Here is a 25,535-nt window from a genome sequence, read left to right on the forward strand (position 1 = left end):
TTTGATGATTGACAATAAACAAAAGCAAATTATTCACTGTTTATTGAAACCACATATCAAAGAATATCTGTGTACCAAAATAATATGGCTTTGAAAGTCACATTTTCCAGGGGGTGCAAGACTTCTCAAAGGGTGTGAAGAAGCTGTCCCTACATTTCTTTGGCAGCTGACAGCTGCCCCCCCTCACTTAAAAAAATACAGAAAAGGATCAACTTGATTTAAAAAATGCTAACATTTATTGTTTTATTTAATTTCATTTCAATTGATTTTATTATTTATTTATTTATTTTTGTTTGTTTGTTTGTTTGCACTCTTGTTTTTTGGTTCGAATTCTTTTATTATTTTTTATACCAAAAGAATGTCTCCAGTATTTTTTTAAATTGCCCCCCCCCCTTTTTTTAAATACAAAAGCAGAAAGAGAAAAGGTAAATTAAATATAAAATGCAAAAGATTATTATTATTATATTTTTTCTTTATTTTTCATTTTTTTTTTTATTTATTTATTTATTTATTTATTTATTTATTTATTTATTTATTTATTTATTTATTTATTTATTTATTTATTTATTTATTTATTTATTTATTTGGTTTAATGCTCTCTTTTTTTTTGTTCAAATTATTTTTATGCATAAACAATTTGTTGATTTTTTTAAATGCAAATTTGTTTTTATTCTGATTTGTTTCCCCCACTTTTTTCTAAATACAAACAATAATAATAATAATAATAAAATTAATCAAAAAAATGCAACTATTTATTTATATTATTTGGGGGTGGGGTGGGTAATGTTCTTTTTTATTTCTTTTCATGCCAAAGCTTTCAAGTCTTTTTTTTTTGATTTCATTTTTTTCTGAAATTTTCCCCCTTTGCCTCCCCCCCGGGTTTGGCCTAATTGCCCTAACCAGAATTATCCACTTATCGCACAACCCCTAGAAATCTTTTTCTAGCTAAATAAGTTTGAAAATGTTAGCGAAAACAAAATAATACAGAACTCTGAGGTAGCTAACCAACCCCTTTTAAAGGAAGTTTTGTTTAGTTTTTCAAATTTGTGTGTGCCTAGTCTTGGACCCAGACCGCATAAGTTGCAAGATTTTCACAAAGCCAGAAACAGACTGTGAATAAGACTACTAGACTTTACCATTGATATGGCAGCCCACAGTAGAGTTATTTAACGGCTGAAAGTAGTTTTTAAAATATGCATTATGGAGGTCATTTCCTCAGCAAGAAGTACTGTACATGTTTTGGTTGACCATTGTGCATTTATTCTCAACCAACTGATAGCTGCTAAAATACTGGAAGGAAGAGAAAACAGGCAGACAGCATGCATGCATTGCAGCAACGTAAGTTTTAATTTAAGCTTACCTATTCTAACACTAACATGTGGGCGATCCTGACTTTTAGACCACCCGAGCTATATAAGGTACAAATTGCAAATTTATCATATTAAACTTTCGCAACAAGGTTAAACATGTTTTCAACTGTACAAACATACCTTTTATTCCATCAAACAAGCTTTATTTTGTTCCAAAATTCACGTTTTTATAGCTATTTTTGAGGTAAAAGAGCTGGTTACAAAACCGGTGATGCCAGCTCCGACGTTTTCGCGTAGCACAAGCGCTTGATGTACGCTCATTTTGCCGGTAATTTACGCTCGCGTATCATGCATTTTCAAGCGCGTTTGACATCGTTTTACTGCATGACGCAATTCTGCATTTATTCAAGATGGCGAATTTCTCGAAAAACGTGATGTATTTTACCCCCGTAATTTCCCTCGTTACTCAAAGCCCTGCCCTCTTTCACAATATTTTAGCTTCTTGGATATCATCGGAAACATAGATTAGTAATATTAGGTAGGTCACTGTATTTTTAAAGATTGTTCAGATGGTTTTTACAATGAAAAAATTGATGTTAAAGCTTCTTTTCAAAAATTGGTTTTAGCTTGTTAAAAAACGGGTAAAAAATCGTTTTTAGCTTGTTGGATATTGTTGCTTAATAGTTTAAAGCTTGACTCCTTAGATGAAACTTTTAGTTTAAGCTTGTTAGAATATTAAACCTTGATGAAATAGTAATATTTGAGCCCTATATAGCGAGGGTGGTCTAAAGGTCAGGATCGCCAACATGAGTTTAAACACACTGAACAGCAAATGATATGTGTTGTTGTATCATGCGGGCAGATGATTGAGCTAGTATATGACCAGTCTAGGTGTGTGTGTACTGTACCCGGGTACTGTAACAGAAGCACACCACTGCACTGGCACTGTGATGAGCTGCCTGTGGCTGTGAGTGTCGACAATTTAAATTAATTATTCTCTCGGACTCGGTCCGGGTTGTTCCATCTATTGCCATGATTGCAGTGCACTTACCCATTCCTCAAGTCTGTGAAAGGGGACACCCTCGCGGAGTCTAAATACTCTAGTCTAACTATAAAATTGGTTTTTAAACATGTATGTTTAAAAAATACTTGAATTCTAGGGACTTTCCGTTCATCAGCCAATTTTCTCTAAAAAACACCAATTTGCATGTTTGTTTTCCCTACTTTCCCCTGCTGAAGGAATTGAACTTTTTGAATTGTTTCACCAAGAGGTGCACTTAATTTTCGACGCTTTGTGATTGAGTGCAATGCCAATGGTATTAAACATGTCCCCTTGGCCTTGTGTCCGAGGACCGAGGTCGCAAATATGGAACAGCCCAATGAGATGAAACGAACTAATCATGCAGACCGAGAGAATAGGCCTATAAGGTACCGCAGTAAACCTATTTTTACCACATCCATGCTGCACATGGCATGCATTGTCGTTACATACTCGCAACATACATGTGGTCGCATGTCATAAGTTGGGTATGCTAAAAGGGTGGAGGGATTACACTTTTCTAAAAATTGCGATACAAATTTGATTGGCTTTCCGTAACCCCATATCCTACAGCAGTGGTTGATACCTCATTTTAAGCCTAATATTATACTCTTTCAGTCTACTGAAGCATATAATTATAAATTATTCAGTAAAAAATCACATCAGTTGAAATAAAAAATGCCAGGGGTGGAGGAGCAGGCGGATGTGGAGCAGGCGGATGTGGGAGTGTGCAATAGGGCATCATGTGAAAATTCACATGTCAAAACTACTGGTTACTTTTGCAAATTTAGGGAGGGTATGATGTATTGACAGCTTTGAATGTTGAATTTGTACAACTAAAACAATTACTGACTACTTAAGGTGGCACTACACCCTCTGATAAATTTTGTGACAAATTTTGCATTTTTCTCATAAAGTAACTACACACCGGTAACAAAAGTTATATGTATATTATAGGGGCAAGAAATCCAATTACTTCACTGAAACTTCAGTGACTCAAGACAAGGGGTTCATTATATATGTTAAGAATTGAGGTACATTCTAGCGGTACCTCTTTTCTGATCATAAATAATGCACCGCCTGGATCGAGTGACCGAAAATTCCAGCGCAGCAACTGGACTCCTTACCCCCACAATATACATGACCTTTGTTACCAGTGTGATATTACTTTTTGAGAAAAATGCAAAAATAGTCACAAATTTATCAAGGTGTGTAGTACCACCTTAAAGGGTTATATGTTCCATTTTTTTCATTTTTAATGAAATCCTAGTTGAATTTCAGTATTTTTAGCAATATGCTAATGTACAATTCTCTTCTTGATATTCATTTCCTCAATAATAGAATAACCATCTCGCTAATTACTCATAAAAGGTCATTGACCTTTACAATGTAATTAACATGCATACAATTATTTTAAATAGTTCATTTGAAGCATTAATGTTTTGAGAACATATCCTCCAAATCTGATGACATTCTTGCATAAAATAAAAATTTTACAGTCATTTTTGTAATTGAGGTCCGATTTGAGAAAAATGCATTTGAAAATTGAGATTTACATAGACGCCTGTGTATTAATTAATTAGTAATTAAGCATTTTCTCAAAAATTAAGCAGGTGTTATGGTTAAAAATGGTGTTAATTATTAGAGATTGCCAATATATACAACATATCAAAGAATACATTTTTTGCCATTTTTTACCATGTAATGGAAATTGTACCCAACTTATGACATGCGACCATGTACAAGTACCGTACGGTACATTGAACAATGAAAAACGAGTCGTGATGATCAATGAATTCAATGAAAAGATACGATCGTGGAAGAGGTAAACTGCATGAATTTTGAGAAGTCTAGCCGCAAATTTCAGACATATATTTTCCATGTTTAAAAAATAAAAATAAAAAAACAAATCTCAAAAATTTACAAAAAGAAACACCATTCACCAACATGAGTTTGGATGCTGTTTAATATTATTCATCAGAAATTATATAAATGCTTCCAAGTTTCAAAGGGTACCGTATTAAAAGTAAGCTTTGGAAACCCTGTGGCTTCAACCCTAGAGCTAATTTTGCTTTTTATTGGACAGTAAAAGGCATTCGTATTCGATTCTTGATTTTGTTTCGATCAAGTATTTTTAAGGCACAAAAAGATTTACGGTACTACCAAACTTCATTTTAAATTTCTTTTAAAAAAGAAGTCTCAAACCACATTATTACCGTACCGTAGTACTACAGAGAGATCACATGAGTGACGGACAAAGTTTGCAACAGGTCTGAGAACCAAGTCTAGCATGACATGTACTGTTTTTGCATAAAAAGAATAGATTCCTATTAATGTTACTAGTTAGCCAAACAACTTTAGGTAAAATAAAGATTTGCGATTTCATTCCAGCGCCTACATGTACAATGCGCGTATTAACTCTCTGATTGTGTGTAATTTACGTGGAGCTGGGATGTACAAACAAGACGTAAGACGCACACGTGCTCATGTGCCAGAGCAAATCACACATTATGGCTTGAAAAAGGAAAAAAGAAATGCTGCATGGTCTGCAACTGATTTAATTTTTTTAGAATATTTACGACCGTGTCACCTAGACCCAAAACCGAAGTTTGAGACTATGTCAGTAATATTTGTCAAGAGTAATTTATTTAAATTTCATGTATTTTTTTTATATAGGTTCTGTGCTCTGTGGGCTCTCTGTGATTCCGTTTCTGATGATGCAACTGTGAAGTCCATACTTGTCTCAAACTATTTAAGCCAACATAATACTGTAGTCTGGAGGAATTCACTCAAATACCAAAGGTAATTTTATGTGTGACGAGATCGACAGCCTCAACCCCCTACTTTATCCTACTCAAAATGGAGATTTTTGAATCGGAAGAAAGTTCTTATTTTTCCCATAATCCCAGTGAAATTTTAAACCTGAAATGGGTTCCGTTTAGATACATGTACTGTGGTTACCGTACGACACATACGGTTCTATACATGTCGTGTCCACTGTGAAACACATTTTTGCTTCCAAATATTAAAACCACCCACTAAACCTGCTAGTGCAATTTAACTTTTTAAAAGTCAAAACTTAAGGGCATGGCAAAATATTTTGTGTTCTTTTTTTCTATACATTGAGGCGTACCATTAAAATAATTGTTTCCAAATTTTGAGTTACTTGTACACTGTAACTTGTTCCAGCCGTTTTGATATGAGAACAGTGTCCGAAATAAGGAAAATATGGAGGTTGTCCCGAGGACAACTAAAGCATGAATTCTGCTTGTCCTCAAAACAATTTGGTTGTCCCCAAAATATATATGTCATGTTTTTGAATGCAAAGAATCCAAATAAAGTGGTTGTCCAGAGGATAAGTACATAGCTCAATATCGTTGTCCACAGTGATTTTTGGACAAGAGGATAAGTGCTTATTTCGAACACTGTATGAGAAGTTTTGTTGGTTTAATTAATGGGGCTGGGGCTATATTAAACTGTAAATAAAGTAAAATATTTTGATGATCCTGAATTTCTCGCTGGTCAACGCAAAATATTTTTTCAGTACTTTCAGAAAACTATATCAGATCAGATGTGGGACAAGCGAGAATATTCATTTTGCTAATTGAAGTTTAACTACTCAGTAACTCTGTACAATTTGCTTTCAGTTGCTGCTGAAATATGACCCAACTGCAGCAGGAATAGACTTTCAACAATGCCAAGTCACCAAGAAGAAAATGCTGGACTGCCCTACATATCAGCGGTGCAAAATGAGAAGTTACGATGTTACACAAAAAAGTCATATGTGAAAAAAGAACCTTGTACATAATGTACTAAGTTTGCCTCCTGTTAAAGATCATGTATATCTCATGCCCATGAAACTTAACTTTAAGGGCCAACATTTTTAGAAGTCTAACATTTAATTGAGTTGTTTGCTGGATGGCTACCTATTGCTAGTGATGCTTATTTTGTGTGTAAATGACATCTGGATAGACTTAAAATCTCTATACTGTGAAATAGGGCTTAGATTTCGTGCCAGTTTGCGAGAATCAAAAACCATCCAAGTCGCTTCACTTACTGCATGATTCAATGAAAGAAATTGATTCTCGCAACAAATATTACGAGAATCGATTCAGTGATTCTCGTCGAATCTGAGGCCCTGGAAATGTAGTCGGTATGGTCAGTAAAATGTTTTTATGTTTTTAATCTGTCATCAAACCTCAACCCTGGTTGAAACTGAGCTGTTTTAGTAAGAAAATAATAAGGTTTTTGACAGGTTAAAACATTTTAGTTTATTTACCGAAGTTACCAAGCCTGTTGATCTTGTTCCAATTATATTATGATCAGTATTTTTTGAAAATCTGTTTCTCAAGTGTGCTGCATGTACGTACATTTAGATAAGAATAGAAATGCATTGTTTTGAAAATTATCCAGTATCCCTTTCATGGTTGGTAAGTTAACAGCTTCAAGGTGTACACGTAGCAGTAAACTAAAACAAATAGGGTGCAAAGTCGAATTTTACAGTACAGCCTTGTGAAATAACTTGGAAGTCACATTATTATGTAAGTACTTGAAAGAAGAATTTAATTGCTTTAATTATATCCAAGCAAAATAGCCACATGTTCCAACCATCAGGCTTGGGTGACCCTGTTTACACACAAACGAAGTTCAAATTTGACTAATGTCGCCTTACAAAAAAAAATGTAAAGCTCTGTGTGCATGTATACCCCGGGTGTAAACAGGGTCTTAGATAACCTGTAAAAGATAAGTACCGTACACATAGGCATCATGTTTTGCAATGATTTCTTATGGCTGGCACATGTATTTTTGCTAAGAAGCCAAGTTTTGTACTGGAATTGTGATCTGTAGCACATGTACGGTGTGCAAGTGTAAATTACTTTATATATTAAAGAGATTCCTAATTGAGTTCTTCAGACTTGCTGTTACTTTTGCATTTGAGACTTCTTTCGTTTCCACCGTACAGTACAGCAGGTGCAGAATATTAAATACCAGTACATTAAATACTAAATTAAATGTCATGTTCTGCGGTGCGGTGTGCGCCATAGTTGCATATCAGACTTTATTTTTTACTTTAAGTGTAAATTATAATAAAAAAAATACATGTAAAACAATTTTGATATCAAATTGGATCGATTTATCCCATGGGTAAATATGGTCAAGCTACGAGTTTAAAAATAGTGGTTGAGAGGTACATTTGTAGACGTGTAAATAGTATATCAATAAATATTGGGCGTAAAGCATCTAATTCTATCATTAATATGATTTCATCAATATTTTCAGTGATTTTTGATTTTCATTGGGCAACTGGGGCAAAGCTAAGCTTTAAACGAGAAATTAAGCCCCTCCGTGCCCCCTCACCTCAGTGGTGCAGCCATGTGATCACATTCTGGCATACTTTTGACATAACCAAGAACTATGTCAAATATGTATCAAATTTATTTTGACACAAATTTGACATTATCAAAAGTATGTCAAATATGATCCTGCTTGACACAATTTCACCCAAATCTGAATATTTGGTGGCATTTTTGTTGCCCTCAAGTAGGATTTCCAATAACTTTTGGCACTGACTGGAAGGTGTGCATGCAACATGGTGGAAAAGGATTCCCTGTGCTGGCTCACCTCGACGGCAGCTCCTGAGCTCCACCACTGCATTCACATCAGTGTGTAAATATATGATCACGATTTGACACAATTTTGACATAACCCAAGTACTATGTCAAATATGTATCAAATATATTTTGACACAAATTTGACATATCAAAAGTTATGTCAAATATGATCCTGTTTGACATAATTTTGACACAAAATTATATTTGACATGATTTTGACACAAATGTGATTTGACACACTTTTGACATAGAACTATGTCAAAATATGTCAAATTTTTTTGATACAAATTTGACATATGTCAAATTTGTGTCAAATTTGTGTCAAATCACGGTCCCAATTCTTATCGTTTTTGTTTGACATGATTTTGACATATGTCAAAATTGTGTCAAATTTCGGTCAGGGTTGGGAGTACGGATTTACATTGGAATGCTTAAACAGAGATGCCAATGGGTTATGAAAAAAAAATCTGAAATTTGCGAACGTAGGGAGCGAAGCGACCGAAGTCTCGCCCCCACGGCCGGGGGTCCAGGGGCCAGCTTAAGGGCCCCTGGTGGGGTCAGGGGCAAAGCCCGGTGAAGTTGAGGGGCAAAGCCCCCAAAGCCAGAGGGTTTCTACACATTTTACACTGCAGGAGACACCATTTCTGAGGGTAAAATTACATTCAAATGGATTAAAAAATATGGTTATTTTGAGAAAACAAGCCTAGATAGCAGTCTTGAAGACTATCTATTAAACATGTAATATTCTTCAAGGCTTGTTTTCTCAAAATTATACCATAAAATATGCAAATTAGGTACCTAAGCCCAGGCAATTTTAGCAGAATTAGCACCCCAAAAGGCCATTTTTAACATAAAAACCTGTTTTAGACTTTTGTGAAAAAATGCTTCCTTCATCCCAAAAAAGTGGTTTTAAATGTTCAGTTTCTTATACTTTTGTACATGAGAGACATTCTCCAAAGTATTTTTTTGGCCTAATAACATGGCCTTCATAGCTGAAATGGATATATATAATGCGCAATATAAAAACGATGATTCATCAAATTTTGACCCCCCTATTTTTTTTGTTAAATTTTCAAAAAATTTTTGGCCAAAAAGTTATATGCCTAAATTACTTGTTATTTAATGTTAGAAACCATAGAAATACTGCTACTTAAAAAAAAATTGCCAATTTATGTTTACAAAGTTGGATAAAGTTGTACATTTTAATTACTTTACTTCTACTGAACAGCTAGCAATGTATACTAATTCAATGTGTTCCTGACTGTTCCATAGAAGCTTAAGTAATCAAAATGTACAACTTTATCCAACTTTGTAAAATAAAATTGGCAATTTTTTATTTTTGAAGTAGCAGTATTTCTATGGTTTCCAACCTTGAATAACAAGTAATTTAGGGCCTATAACTTGCTTTTTTTGGCCAAAATATTTGTTGAAAAAAAAAAAAAAAAAATTTTTTTTTTTTTTTTTAGAAAATCTGATTTTTTTTGGAAAAATACAAAAAATCGGAAGATTGGCATCTCTGCTTAAATCATACTAATATTTTCACATTAAAGATTATATCTTATATCACTATGGACCACAATGTCCTCATTCCAGTGGCATAGTTCAATGACCTTATTAAACAATCACAGTGCAAAATTTGACCTCAAGTTGCAGAGTATGAGTTTTTGTACTCAAATTTTCAACGGTCATTAAATGAATGTACAAATGTATTGGGGTTAAAGAACTGTGCCATGATAGATGAGCATACTGTGGATCCTAGTGTATTCCACCAACTAACTTCATAACTCTTTTAACACCTATTCAACTATATATTTGTAGTACACCATATTGGACATTTGCCCAAGCACTTCAGGAAACTCATTTTGAACATTAAACGGAGATGATACATTTATTGACCAGACAATTCATGTTCAACTCTTTCCTATTATGATTTTATACAAAGTATTTCTATTATTGGTGCCAACATTATGTACTCATGAATAGGACCATGTGGTACTGACATTATGATTTATGCTTTGTTTTATGATAATTTGTCTTATGGAGAACCAATGACCTTATTAAACAATCACAGTGCAAAATTTGACCTCAAGTTGCAGAGTATGAGTTTTTGTACTCAAATTTTCAACGGTCATTAAATGAATGTACAAATGTATTGGGGGTTAAAGAACTGTGCCATGATAGATGAGCATACTGTGGATCCTAGTGTATTCCACCAACTAACTTCATAACTCTTTTAACACCTATTCAACTATATATTTGTAGTACACCATATTGGACATTTGCCCAAGCACTTCAGGAAACTCATTTTGAACATTAAACGGAGATGATACATTTATTGACCAGACAATTCATGTTCAACTCTTTCCTATTATGATTTTATACAAAGTATTTCTATTATTGGTGCCAACATTATGTACTCATGAATAGGACCATGTGGTACTGACATTATGATTTATGCTTTGTTTTATGATAATTTGTCTTATGGAGAACCCCCTGAAAGGGTGGAGGTGTCATAGATTTTTGGTTGGTTTGATATTCAAATTCCCAAAATTCCCAAAATGATTTTGTACATTGTGATGTGCATTAAAATGGCTTTGATATCAATTTAAAGCTCTATTCAGGGGTTATCAAATCTGAATATTGGAAAGTTATATATATCATTGGAAAGCTTGATATCAGCTCTTCAAAAATGCAATTAGAGTAGGAGTAACCATGCTTGAATATTAGTTCTTTCAAGTAAAATTCACCAAATATTTTTGGTCTTGTGTTGATATTTCCTTGTAGATTCTCCCCACATCAATATTATAATTGAAGACCGAATTAAAAAGACTAGTGTGCATCTGATATCAGGGCAAAGGCGTGATAGGATTGGTTGGTGACTTGCACAGTACAGCATTTTTGATCTGGTGGACAGGACGTCATACGCAAACTAGTCTTTTTAATTCAGTCTTCAATTATAACACAATTTTGGCCACAAACTGTCTAAAAATGCATACTTTTCCCTGTCATGCGGGTATAGCTTTAAAGATATGGCCTTCTGAACTCAATTTGGTGCATGGGGGCTGACAAATTAAGATGTGACGCAACACTTTTGACCCATGACCTTACGCAAGTCTTACCTCTCATTTGTGAATCTGCTCCTTCTAGGAGTTGGTAGAATATATGGAAGTTCCTCTCATTTTGGTTCTGACTAACTACTCTGGATTTCTCCAGTAAGAAATTAGAGATTTTCCCACCATCTGGTACACCGGCCCTGCTGAACTGGATCTCTACATATTTGCCCTGGAGAGTAAGGAACACAATGGTATCTTACTATAAATAGGCTAATGTTGTATGTATGTATGTGTGTATGTGTGTGGTTTATGTAAAAGGCTCCGTCAGTTTCGATCCAAATGTCGCCAAATTCATACAGGAGATCGAGGAATATACGGGAAATTGCCTGGACTTTATTTGGTTGAAATCGGTCAAGAATTGGCTGCAAAAACAGTGAAAATATGGGTAAAAATGGGGTTTTTGTTATGAAAAACTGCAGCTGGTAGGCAGCGCGTCAGCGCCAAGCATGCGTAATGCGACTACGCCAATGCGCTACAGAACGGCGCGAGAGCCACGCTACTTGCGAGCCAGAGACCAGTGGACATGATAATATAGAAAGAAGGAAAAATAAATAGAAAATAAAGGACACAAAGGTACATGGACCTAAATGAAACGGGCACGAAACAATGAAGGAAAGAAACTAATAAGGAAATGTAAGAAAAATTTAAGATGTAAGAAACTAATCAGGAAATAGTAAGATAAAATGTACCTTTTCAATGATTCTACCTGTTCAGTAATTCTTCCTGTTATAGTGAACGAAGCGCGGGTATCCCGCTAGTATATTATTATTTTTAAATGTGGTGATTTATACCACACCTTGCGAAACATGCTAGGCATCTGCACACTTTACAGGTTGTCGTTGACAACTATGTGGCATCAAAGAAGTCACTAAAACAATAAATCTTTCAGCTGTGTAAGTTCTTTGTCCTGGAAAATTTCATGCTAGCACATTTTCTAGGTCACATTTGACTAAGGTCACACTATTCGCCAATCGCACAGTCATCTCAAAATAGGTTCTACCTGCAAAGCGCATGCTGTGTGTTACTGCATATATGCTTTGCAAAACCCTTCAGGTGCGTTGCTAGAAAAACAAAAATGGATATTTTGCATTCGTTTGCAGGGAGAACCCCGTTTTGGTAGCAAGATTGCAGATCCGTGCTTAGGGGTTCAAACTTGCAATGTCAGACACCTTGACTATATTAAATGAAGATGCCCCTAAAAACATAGCATTCCTTGGATGAAACTATACTGGATAAGACCAAAGCTGCGATACAATAGTACTGGCAACCAAAGTCAGGGCCTTTTAAGTACAAAAGCATGGGGCCTGTCAGTTGCTGCAGAACTTGCCGGCTATTTTAACATCCAATGGTCTTATCTCATTTTTACACTGTATAGTCATTGTTAAAGTCTGCTTATGTAAAGGGCTGTGCAATAATTATGTGTACCCACAGTGGTGAATTCTCAAAATGGTCAGACAAAAATTGCTTGGCCCCCACCCTTTTCCACTTGTCAATAAATCTTTGCCTCCACCTTTCAACATGCCAATAAATCTTTGCCCCTCCCCACTTTATCCTGCCAAAAAATCTTTGATCCCCCTTTTAGCCTACCAAAAATCTTTGGCCCCTATAATTCACCACCCCGTGGGTACACATTGCACCACACCTATGTCCAAAGGTACGAGGAAGGGGACGTTCACCAACATCTTGGACTAATGACGTGAAGCTGGTTTCTAACAAAGGAATACAAGGTGCAACACACTTGGCATCAGCTCGAGTGAGATGGCGTACTCTTGTGAAGACCACAGCAGCGCTACACGGCGCCACCTGACAGAGAGAGAGAGAGAGAGAGAGAGAGAGAGAGAGAGTTGATACTTACAAATCTACTGGAGTTGTTGTTGCGTACTGTCTTGGCATTACCAAAAGCTTCTAGTAGCGGATTAGACTGTATGATAATATCTTTAACGTGTTGTACTTTGGCTCCTCCACCGGATACTTTGGCTAGGTAACCCATGATGTACTTGGCTGCTACTGTCTTACCTGCACCGCTCTCACCACTGATGGAAGAAAATAACAAGAATATTTATAGGAATATAAAACCAATTGACAAAATTTGATGACAATAATCACTCGGTCATAACAAATGCATTCTGCTCACTTCCAGCCTAACATCCAACCCTAATCCTCAAGTTATGGGTTATTATAAATTCATACATTCTTAGATCCTAATTTTAATTTATATTTATGTTACTCTCAACAATTACAAATTCTCTTACTTGCTGCCCTTGAGAAGTGGATGGATGGGACAAGAAGATGTCTGATTAAAAATATATTGAGAAGCAAAAAAAAATGGAAGAAAAGTTGAGAAAAACAACTTATCCCAGCCCAGAGCCCCGACGCCTCAAGCCGAGGCTACCTTCCAGGACAGAAAGCAATTTTGATCATTTCATCCTCTTTTTACCCACTTGTTGTAAGGAAAGAGTGTGATTTTGATACTCCTACCAAAGGATACACATGTTTCATAATAATGTTTGCACCTACCTTATAATGACACACTGGTTTTCGTATTCTATAAGCATGTTTCTGAACATGTTGTCTGTCAGGGCATATATATGAGGTGGATTCTCATATGAAGCCTATAAGAAAACACAGAGAAACAAAAATATCTATTATAACAATAAAGACCTTTTCAAATCAACATCGGAAACCTTCTGAGAACCAGATCACATGCACCAGATACGTACGCATCATAACATGTTTCCAGGGATTCACATTAAAGTTTGTTCGGCTTTTATAATAAAGGCAAAAATTATTCTGCTTTGTTACTGAGCACGTTAATAAAGTCGCAACTCAGGCTCACATAAATTTACATAAGTGTGCACCAGTCACGCATTACGCAATGCACAACTAGCATAAGCACTGCGCCAACCGTGTGCACGCCATTCTATATCAATACACGGTGTTTTTCGCCTTATATAAGCAGAATAAACTTTAACCCTCAGTAGTGACACATACTGCGCAAAGCACAACCACGGCAACTAGCGTAAGTGCTGCGCCCAACAGCTGCGTGACGATCGACCAAGAATTATAAACTGGGTCGACATAAAAATACTATCTTTGGAAAACTTTTGATTTGAAAAGGTTTATTTTTAATGGGATGAGGCAGCTATTTAATTTGCACACACATCTATGCGGCATCTTTAAACGCTGATGTGTGTACGCCAGTGCCCAAAGATGTACGAACTGATTCTCAAAAAATAATATAGTCTAACTTCTGGCTACTTTACGAGCATAAGATTTAAGAATATCTGATACCTTATCTGTTAAGGAAACAAATGAGTGAAACCAAAAGATTGACGAGGCTCTATTAAATGAAACCCTCTCCCTCTGTGTGTAAAGAAACCAGAAGGGAGTAAAAATAACATTGATGTTTTTTAAGAGCACAGGAGAAGCTTAATCAACATTTCTAATCCTCGATCCCTCCCCAATGAAACTTATTTCATTCAGTAGGACCGGCCCGTAGCCAGGATTTTTTGTGGGGGGTTGATTTTGAAAAAGTGGACTTTTTTCCCGGGGGGGGGGGGGGGGTGCAATTTGGTGAAAAGTGGACTTTCTTCCCCAAATTTGGCTTCAAAAACCCAATTTTTTGGCTCGCTACGCTCACAACAAATTCTTCAAATTTTTGGACTTTTTGTATACTTTCGATGCACCCCCCTGGCTACGGCTCTGCGTAGGACTTCAACAATCTTTTGGTTTGTTTCCTAACAAAAAAGCTGCCAGCAAAATTGTCGTCATTTGATTGTTGGGAATAGTCTACCTTCCTTCTAAAATGTGTATACATTTTTGATTTCTTTTCTGAAATGAATGAAAGGCAGGCTTGTTATTTTCATATTAAGGCCGTCTTAGCTTGGCTCAAGCATTATATATCATGTATATGGGTCTGGTCTGTTGATTTTGTGTGGATTCAAGTATTTGTCCTAATAAAGATCAACTGGGTAAACATACAGAAATGACCTCGCATTCATTGCACAAAATGGAATAGCCTTTTCATGATGTAGCATATGCATATCCAATTTATCTACAATTCTACATGTATTTATTTCTATAATCTCTTACAAATGTATTTAATCATTTTTATCTGTATTTTTCATTTTATCTTGTTTATTTTATCAGTTTGTACTTCAATTTGTAATTCTAAGAATTTTCTTGAACGTATTGTTTTTGTTATCTGGACCTCTTGGGCGAGCAATACTTTGAATTTTGAATGAATTTATGAATGAATGAAGTTTTGAATGAATGAAAAACGTTTTTAATGAAGTTTTGAATGAATGAATGAATGAAAAGAAAGTGCCCATGTGTTTGGGTTAAGTTATCATGAAGGGAAGACAAAAGTCTGTTTCAGATTGCCAGAAAAAGGATTGATACACCTGTATTTATTTCATTTGTATTTCATAGCACAATTCAAAGGTCATGCACCAAGCTCAATTGAATGCCCGGACTGAATGCAGAATGTGGAGGGTGTGAATCCTGTGGGGGTGAATGGTGTTACAAAACTATTGTATAGTCTGTATGCCTTCCTCACAGAAGTTAAGTAAAATCAAATTTTGAGATTTTCTCCAGGATCAGCTCCCCAAGTTTCGTACGGGTTACAACGAGACAATAAGCAGTAAGTTCCTTGTCCTCTCAATTTGTACACAAGAGCGTACTTACAACCGAACGCCTTATCGATTGAGCTAACTTGACTGCTAAAAAACTTGTAAACAGACAGACAAATAATTGGCTACTTACAGCTCCTTGGTACATATCTAGTTCTTTTTCTGTGAAGTATGGCATCTGTTTAAAAGGATTCACAGATATTAAGACTGGACCAATATAGGTCTGAATAACAGTTAAGGAAAATATTGTCCATTGGTAATTTAAATCAATAATAAAATAAATCACAACAATGATAAAAACAAAATAAATGGATTTCTGATAGTTGTAAATTGGAAGGAAAAATAAAGTATATTTTTGCTGGTTATTGTTTCGGAAGAAAAAAAGAAAGAAGATTGTTTGCTTGACATGACAAGCTTGTCCTCCACCGACCGACCCTGATCTGGAAAATCTGGAAAAAGGGTGTTTTTTTTTGTTTTACTGTACAAATGAATACTGACCCTAATTTTTGGAAATTCCAGAAAGTTTTTTTTTTTTTTTTTTCTTTCAACGTTTTTGACATCCTGAAAAGTTTTTTTTTTATAGTTTCTACACACTTCTAAACTGTTTTAAAAACATGAATGAAGTGGTATTCAGTAGAGAAATATCTAAACTCACACTATTTGGGCTATTTAGTAAGCTAATTAAAGGTATATAGTCATGTTTTTGCTATGACCTTTAAAAAATCCCAACCAACTGACCCAATTCTGAAACAGTTGTGGAGGACAAGCAAACAATCTTTTTTTTTTGGCCTCATGTTGTCTAGCTGATTTAGTGGACATCAAGCCTCAACAAAATCAAAGCAGAAAACGTGTGCCTTTACATCAGGATGGGTCAGTACCCAAACGTTTGAGTAGGGACGTGCCTCTGAGAATTTGAGAATATTTTTGTTGTTCAAAAATTTGAAAAATTACCCATTTTTATCCAAAATTAATCTAGAAAAGAGGGCCATTGTTATACCGAAGGCTTGAAAACGATGCCCATATTTGCAGCACATTTCTGTGGCTTTGTACCCTCCTGGCCGTCACATGCCTTTACAACTCATGTTGAGGTTCTAAAACATGGCACGGAAATAGATGTATTGATCGGATATAAACTCAGCCAAATTAAAAAGTCGCCACTAGTTCCATCCCCATTTAATCAGAGTCTGATGAGTTTATGCCAAAATAATTTATATAATAATTTTCTATACATTTTCCTTCTAAGGTTGATACCAAATTTGATATCAAAAGTTTAATCATCGTGAGCATAGGAACCGTTGTTTGGAAATTTGTGCAATTTTAAAAATAACAAATTACGAATTGACCATGCAAAAGCCAATGCATGGTATCAGCTTATTATGTGGCCTGAAGCAACCCGTACAGGAATCATTGTATATTTGTCTGCGCACAATTAAAAGAGCGAGGTATTTGATTTGCATTTTGACATGCATGGGTAACAGCTACACACACCCTGACATCTTATACCCCATTGAAATTTCTGCAGTCACAAACAGTCACGCTTTATAATCGATTTAACCTGCCAGCCTATTCAGGCGACGTAATTCTTGGCACTCATGCTAGCTCCGCTGCGTAATACAACTCCCTATGTCATTTTAAAAATTGCATGAATTTCCAAACAACGGTTCCTATGCTCACGATGATTAAACTTTTGGTATCAACCTTCGAAGGAAAGTGTATAGAAAATTATTATATAAATTATTTTGCCATAAACTCATCAGACTCTGATTAAATGGGGATAGAACCAGTGGCAACTTTTTAATTTGGCTGTGTTTATTTAGGAACAGCTATACAGACTGGTCAGGAGGATATGGTGTGTCATTTTGATTCAAGATCACAAAAATATGATAATTTTGAAGCCTGGTTAGCTTAAGAGTCCCTCTAATTAATTGGCTGGTCAATATTTATTATAAATTACACCAACTGTTTTATCAAAAAGGATACGAAAATCCAGTCATCCATAAAGCGTTTCTTCAAGTTGTCAACGATAGCATTCTCTTGGATCTTGGAGAGGAGGACCATGTCCTCCACTCCCGTCTGCTTAGGACCACTCTGCCAACTCGACTGAAATAGAAAAAATATATCATGATAAGGCATTGTAAATAAGATTTTTTTAAAACAAATATCATCATGTATGGAAAATACAATCATATTAAACATTTTCACACAAATCTATGTGGAAGATATACTCTGGAAACAATGTAAGGCTAAAAAGGAGAAAATGTTTCCAGAAGGTCATGCACATTTGGTTTTTGAGAGTAACTTCATCTTCATTTTTTCCTTCAGAAATCAATAAAAAATCATTTTCTCATGCATTTTCTTTACAAGCAATATGAAATCTATGAAAATCAATCCATAATTTAACTGAAATGTTTAATTTCACATCTTATCTACTCTGCACTAATTTGACAATCAATACTTGTAATTTGATGGCAAATGTTACCATAAATCTGGACTCAAATATAAATAAAAGATACAAAATTGCATTTTGCATTTTTGTTTTTAGGCTACCTACTGGAAACAAACTTGTTTCATTTTGAGGCTAATGTCAGATTGTACTGAAATAAGCTCATTTCAAATTTAAAAAAAAAAGGTATTTAGAGCCTTCTGCCAATTACAATGTAAATATACGCATGTACACCATGAGAGGAACTTTAAACCCATCAGTACTACCTACTGATTGCTTAGAATAAGCCAATCAGCAGCATGGTAAAAATGGTGGTAGGGCACAGCATCATCCCTATATCTTTGTGTCAAAAATTGCTGTGATAGTACGGCGAATCCACTCGTTCTTCAACAGTTACGCATGGCGATTTTGTTCGAGATAGGCCGAGCGACTCAGGATATTGAACGATATGAGATACCGCAGCGTTTCTATTCATACACGTTTTTACGATCTGCACATGGTCATTACCCCATATGAAATTGCCATTACAAGAAAATTCAATTTGTTGTCAGGTAAAACTCAGGTTTTGTTTTCAATACACTAACTGGAAGTTCAATACACTCAGCTGCGATTATCGTTTTCTTTCAACACATATATTTTACTGCATTTTCACCGAAATGTTTTTAAATCGTACAATAATAATAATGTGATATATTCAACTGTTTGAGAATTATGATCATATGAAAAGAACAAGCATAGTCCATTCAGCTCAGATCCATGTGCTGTATAGCACTGGCTATATAATATTAAATCACAAGTCTATAATACAATGCACCGTAGTGAGACATTATACAACTTTCTTTATCTGCGTCAATAATAGAATATTGATTTAAATGGAATTGAATACATCTCTACATCTGAGTTTGTACTTAAATCACTGAGCGATCTAGCAATCGGTTTCTAGCCAATCAGATAGGACTCCTTTTCTTGCATTCGGAAAAGCGAGCTATACCTTATTGGTGAAATACCAATCGCCTGTCACTCACCAACGGAGTATTAGAACGTGATTCATTGCAGGGGAAAATAATTTTGAATTGGATCCTACAGTTCCAGGAAATGCTGGGTTTTAGAGCTCTACAAGTCACAGGAAAACAAGCTCTTAACAGTGTCCTGTGAACATAGCTTTTAAAATTCATTTTCGTTAATTAATTCCCCCTTGTTCTTGAAGTAAATGAAATGGGCCAAAAACAGCAATAATGTATTAAATCCTGCATAGTATTTAGCTCTTTTTAAATAACACACACAAAAAAAGTGGAAAAAGAAAAAAGTAGCATGTTTTGAATGACAAAAAACAAACAAACAAAGTTCCTCTGGCAGTTACTGGACCAAATATTCTGTGTTTTCCCTATTCAAGTCCCTTGCACAGATTTAAAAATATCAAGTAACTTCCTCTTGCATTCATCACAAACTTGGTGCCCTACTTTTCTATCAGTCCATTGCACAGGTACAAAAACCAAAAACTGTAGAAGATAAGTTTTGTCGGTTTAGTTTTGTTTGTCTGCTACGTGCAATGATTTTCATCACTTGCAGTGTACTTTTGTACTGCTTTCCTGACACTTACATGTATGTGGGCTCTGGAATTGGCCATTTTTGGCCATCAAATTTTGCCTGCTTAGGGCCTACATTGGTTGTAGGCCCGATTGTATCGTATCTGTTCATGTGCACAGTGATTTTCATCACTTGCTCTAGTGTACTTTTTTATTCCCACTGATTCATTTTGTTTCTACAGATTTAAGGGAACTGGTCATTTTTGGCTGTCGAACTTTACCTACTTGTAGTTCTAATACCTACATTTTTCTATTTTTGTCCCCTTCTGCGTACTGTCTAGTCTGTAGTTTACTTGTTTCCCCACATCAAGTTGGTGTACCTTGCTCTTTTTCTTTCCTATACAGTTAAAATCAGGCATAAGAGTTGTATTCTAGGTATACCAGTTGCCTTCTCTATTTGTATGTTTTCATTTTGTGCTTATATTTATTTCCAAATTCAGTGCAATTCCGTGTGTATAGCCAGGGCTATATCTGCACTTCCGAAAAGGAAATTTTATTGGAAAGTCAACCGTCCACCTTTTGGTGTTGTTGGACTCAACCTCCTGACCCATTAAATCCATCAAAAGTGTTAATTTTGGAAATAAAATTATCAAAGTCTTGTGTGTGACAGAAAGAATAACATTTTTTTTAAATTTCTACCAACTTTTGTCCTTACATTTATTGAAATATTCCTCTAATCTTCAAAACAAAATTGTAAAATTATTACTAGAATGGATAAGCCAATGCTTTTGCTTCCTATACTATGGGTTTAGTTTTGCTTCCAACACAAAAAACTCCACACCTAAAGTTGCCTCATATCCCTCCTGGTACAAGAGACCAATATTTCAAAAAAAAAAAAAAAAAACATGTTTGTTTCCTGTAGCAGGTCCAAAAAGTCAAATGCGAAATGCATTTTTTAAATTTTAATTCATGTCTTGAAGTGGAAAAAAAACCCTTTTCGCTGCAAATTGGAATGGGAATTTACAGTGGGTTTCTCCGACACATAAAAAAACATATTTCTTCAGATTCAATAATATTTATGATCCTCTTTCAACCTGCAGTAGTTTTTCACTATGCTCATTTGTTGTGTAATGTGTAAATGTTTACTCCAGTAATGTTTTATATTATTTTTTTGCGATTTGTCCGGGTTTTTTTTTCTTTGTAAGTGAAAAAAAAAATTCAAATGCGCACAATAAGCCGTCAAAAACGAAATGCGCGCTACAGGAAACAAACTTGGTTTCTTTTTTGGCCTTACGTCAACTACATAACTGGGTTACAAGTAGCCACACATTTAGGCTAAAGTTTCTGTCAACTCAAAACAAGGATACGATGTTCATTATTTTACAAGAATTTTATGATGCTATTAGGAATTTTATTATCATTTGGCTTATTTGCAATATTATGCTGCACAATTCAATAGTTCAATTTGGTGCTAAATCGCTGTCAGTGGCGGCACTACAGGGGAGGAGCAAGGGGGCCATTTTCCCCTAAATATTTTTGTTTCCCCCAGTTTGCACCCCCCAGTTTTGAGAAAAAAACTTGGTTGGTTTTGCCCCCTGATATTCACTTTCCCCATGCCCCCCACCACTGATCGCCATTGTTCAATGTTTTCCTTGGTGCAAATGACTTGAAACTCCGCACCATTGTATCTACAACAAATGTAAACATTATGTACATGTACCACATACTACAAGGAAGTCTGCATTAAAAATATTACTGATAAATTGAACTGTGTACATTGTAATAATCATTTATATTGACACACATATTATTAATCATACTATATGATAATAATAACTTCATAATTCCATTTTGAATGTCATGGTTAGATAAATTATGCTTTCAATATTCCAGACAGGTAGGCTTAAGGGACCGTTCACAAACACTTGCTAGGGGGGGAGGGCTGATGCAAAAGGGGGGTCCCTTAAATTTTTTTACCCTCTTAAGGGGGGGCCTGAAAAAAATGACCATAAATTTTCCTGGGAAAATTGAGTTTATATGCTTTTCTATGGGGTTGACGGTTGACCTATAATTTTCATGTCAAAAAGGGGGGCCCTGAAATTTGTGACATCTCGAAGGGGGAGCCCGAAAAAATTTTCCATGATTTTTTTTTTTGCATCAGGGCCCCCCCCCTTACAAGTGTTTGTGAACAGTCCCTAAATACATTTTCTAAGGCTTAGGCAAGAAAATAATGTTTTGCCACATAAAACACTTAACTATTGCCATGGAACATTTATTATTTATTTGTTTGTTTGTTTAACAGCGTTTAAGTAAAGTTAGCAGGAATAATTTCCCACTATAGTGCTGCCCTCGCCAAATGATCAACTTAATCTGGTAAAAAAAATCAGATAACTTTAAGGGCATTTCGTGATCCACAGCATCATCCCCCACTTGTCTCCAAAAAGTTGAGATTTTTATATCACTGGAAACCTCTGGCTACATAATGTTTATGTACAAAATATTTCTTGCAGATTAATTCGTTTAGCAAAGATATTGTGAAATTTGAATTTTGTTCTGGTATACCAGAACGAAATTACAACACATTGTCTATGGAGCAGTGTAATATACATAATGATGCGTAACTCGCAAACACAAAATCGGAATCAACTGAAATTTTGGGAATAAGCTTTTTTCGTGGATATCTACTGAAAAATGTCATAAAAAGAGGATGCTAGGATCATGAAATCCTCCTTTAACTTGTTTTTTTAACCAGTAATTTATGCAAACCAGACATTTTTCTGGCAACTTTGTCAGAGGTTTTTTTCATTACTTTTTGTCTATTTTGACACCAATCAAGTCATGTGCAAATTATATTAGTCAATCCTTGTGAATCATCCACCAATAAATCAACAGATCAAGTTATGCATCATTAATCTTGATTAGCTCAAATTTGATGGTATGATAAAAAAATTAATTATGTAGCTCTACATGTGTATATCATGTATATTATGACAGTAAGATGTGGTTAGGCAAAATGAGTCACAAGTTGACCACATTCAATTTTGACTTCACAACATAATATTATATCAATTTTGATGCACTTGTTATGAACACATTTTGATGAAAAAGGCACACAAATTGAATCAATAGTTTCCAAGACATGAAAAGTTGAATAGTAATCAATGTGTACAGGATATGTTCCTGCAGGGGCTCAGAGAGGCTTTCAGAGTTATGCGGGGGGCTTAATGGCCAAAATCGCCAAAAAAGCTGATTTTACATGATTTTTAACAACGTGCAGGGGGCTTCAGCCCCCAAAGCACCCCCCTGGACACACCACTGGTAATACCTTAATGTTGTGTAGCTTCCTTACATCCAATAACAAGAGCACTAATGCAGGGTTAGAAATATGCCTCACAAAGTTACAGGCCAGTCCGGCCTGTAACTCTGAAAAGTTACAGGCCCTGGTGAAAAGTTACCGGCCAAAACTTTTTAGAGCTTTCAAACGGGAAATCAAAGCACTTCATGCAAAATTTATTAGAAAAGAGAAAAAGCTACAAGGCATAATGACATCATGTTTGTGGTTTTAGAAAAGGACATTTATGAATATTAAAAAAGCAATATTTGTCTACACCACAGAAAATCACCAAAGTAGTAAATAGATACATGTACATTAAAACATTGCACTTTCAGAGCAATATCACACAAATTGGGGCAAAGCAAAAATACACAATAATGTCTTTAAAATTAATTCTTAATTACTCAAAATTTCTCGATTATATGCTAAAATAATTGCTTATCAGTTTTTTATTCTATGCAAATTTTAATGTTCTGGTGCCTGTAAATATTTAGACAGAACATTTTTAGTTAGGCGGTAGAGGAAAAATTGTGTTCAAACGCTTGTTGTTTTTGGCGGCAACACGAGTTGTGCAAATAAAGTATGCCATACATTATTGGTACTAAATAATGCTTAGAATAGGCTTGTCAAAGCAATGCTTGAACCGTTGAAAGATCAGGGACTTTTGAAATTAAATTTATTTCATACCGGCTTTGTAAGTGATGTAATAAATAATGACAGATTCAATACAGTATACAGTTGTATTTGAATATTTTGAGCTTTTAAAAATTTCCGGCTTTGAGAAGGGGCAAGCTTTTTGGCAGGTCGAGGGGGGAAGCGATTTTTGGCGGGCCGTTCAGAAATTTACCCCCCCCCCTCCCCGATTGCACAGCCCCTTAGACCCTATTTTACTTGTTGGAACCTTCAAAACTCTACCCTTACGCCTTCCTGGGTTTCTTGAATGTATGTGCATTCTTTTTATTTACAAACAAATTGAAAAACAACAAGGAAGTACATTGCGACTTTAAAGCTCAACTGAGTACCAAGGCCAACAAGGTTTGGAAAAAAAAAAAAGCTATGTGCTATCAGAGGGATATGGAACTATGCTAGTATTATTGGGTTTTTTTTCAGTAGTAAGCTACATGTATGCTACCCAGATTTAAAAAAAAAACTTTTTAGCATACTTTTCCCTTGCTTTTGACCATTATGCAAACATTTATCCAAATAATTGCAAAAAGCCTGAAAAGACCCAGCACCTAGCTAGGGCTATATGCTTTTATGAAACTTTTTTTTATATTTTCCTTGGCCTAAATCAATACAAAAAAGTAAAATGAAAAGGACAAAAATAAATGAATGCGCAATTGCGCATGACTTTCTGTATCATCATGTAGTCATTGTCTGTGTCTACTTTTGAACTTCCTCATTGTTTCAGGCCATATCACTATGGACAAGCTTTGCTTAGTAACCATAACATGGTCGCAAAGTTGGGGACCCCAGACCTACTTTGTAAAAATGTAAATTTTTATTCTCTTCAAAGCATGACATATCTTGATAGAATTTAAAGATGTTAAAAAATCACACCCCACATACACAAAAAGTATATAATGTGGTACATATGGGACTTATATCAATTAAATTTTGTACCTCAATTTTTTGTTGTTGATCTTTGTGAAATTAAAATAGTCCTGAAAATAATTGATTCTATAACCTTTTGGTTGCTAGGTGTAATCAAACACATGCTGTAATTCCAGACCAAAACATGCACAATAGCTGACAAGAGACGAGCCGATGTCACACAGTATGGCATTTATGGTTTGGAGCAAGTGTTGGTCATATGACTCACTAATCTACTCTGAAATCAGGGGCTCTCCTGAAATAATGAAAAAATAACAAAAATTAAGAGAAAAATAACATCATTAGCCCGGATCATTAGTGTAAAAATTTGATATAAAATGGTTGTCTTTGATGAGAATACCACATGTTTTAGACCACTAGGGGCCCATCATGATCATCATTTAGTGTTAAAATTGTAGGTGCAATTTACAAATTATCTTTTTTTTCTGCATGAAAAGTAAGGGTCGATAACCAACAATTGAGGAGTCTCTTTCGACTCTATGGGCATATTTGAAGAACCACAGTCCCGAAAGAAATATTTTGCACTTATCTACTTTTATAGACAACTATAATGATTACCATTTATGTCAAAAGTTAGTGATGAGGTTTGCTCTGGCATTCAGCACAATAAGGGTTAATACTGGACACAAGGGGCCAAGATCATACTGTTAATGGACTTGAAATGCTTGAATAAATTTGGACAAAGGAAAATCCTAAATTCTGAGATGTTTGTGAACAAAATTAGTATAAATAGGAGCACATATGAATCACAGGCTACCGGCATGAGGCACAAGTCCGGCACAAGCATTCAATTTTTCGAAATGATTTTTGGACATGCGAGGAAGTGTGGTTTACATAATAGTGATGTGGTCGACATGCCTTATGTCGACATAATGTCGACGTCGGCACGTATGCCGACATGTCGACATCAAAA

General features: G+C 35.3%; 1 protein-coding gene and 1 long non-coding RNA gene across 4 annotated transcripts in view; one reads left to right on the forward strand and one right to left on the reverse strand.

Moving 5' to 3' along the window:
* The window catches only part of LOC140158944 (unconventional myosin-Ie-like), an 81,619-nt gene that overhangs the window by 43,721 nt on the left and 12,363 nt on the right, over window positions 1-25,535 (reverse strand). For all 3 annotated transcript variants that reach the window (XM_072182234.1, XM_072182235.1, XM_072182233.1), the window contains exons 2-6: window positions 17,686-17,805; window positions 15,839-15,928; window positions 13,592-13,686; window positions 12,930-13,107; window positions 11,081-11,243 (exon numbers count right to left, since the gene is read on the reverse strand). In XM_072182234.1, coding sequence (XP_072038335.1) covers window positions 11,081-11,243; window positions 12,930-13,107; window positions 13,592-13,686; window positions 15,839-15,928; window positions 17,686-17,805 — 646 coding nt within the window. The remainder of the gene's footprint in view (window positions 1-11,080; window positions 11,244-12,929; window positions 13,108-13,591; window positions 13,687-15,838; window positions 15,929-17,685; window positions 17,806-25,535) is intronic.
* On the forward strand, window positions 1,148-7,606 carry LOC140158943 (uncharacterized). The gene is made up of 3 exons (XR_011859838.1): window positions 1,148-1,338; window positions 5,026-5,151; window positions 5,997-7,606. It is a non-coding gene; the product is annotated as an uncharacterized lncRNA (long non-coding RNA).

This window comes from Amphiura filiformis, chromosome 8 (assembly GCF_039555335.1).
Source record: "Amphiura filiformis chromosome 8, Afil_fr2py, whole genome shotgun sequence".
NCBI lineage: Eukaryota > Metazoa > Echinodermata > Ophiuroidea > Amphilepidida > Amphiuridae > Amphiura > Amphiura filiformis.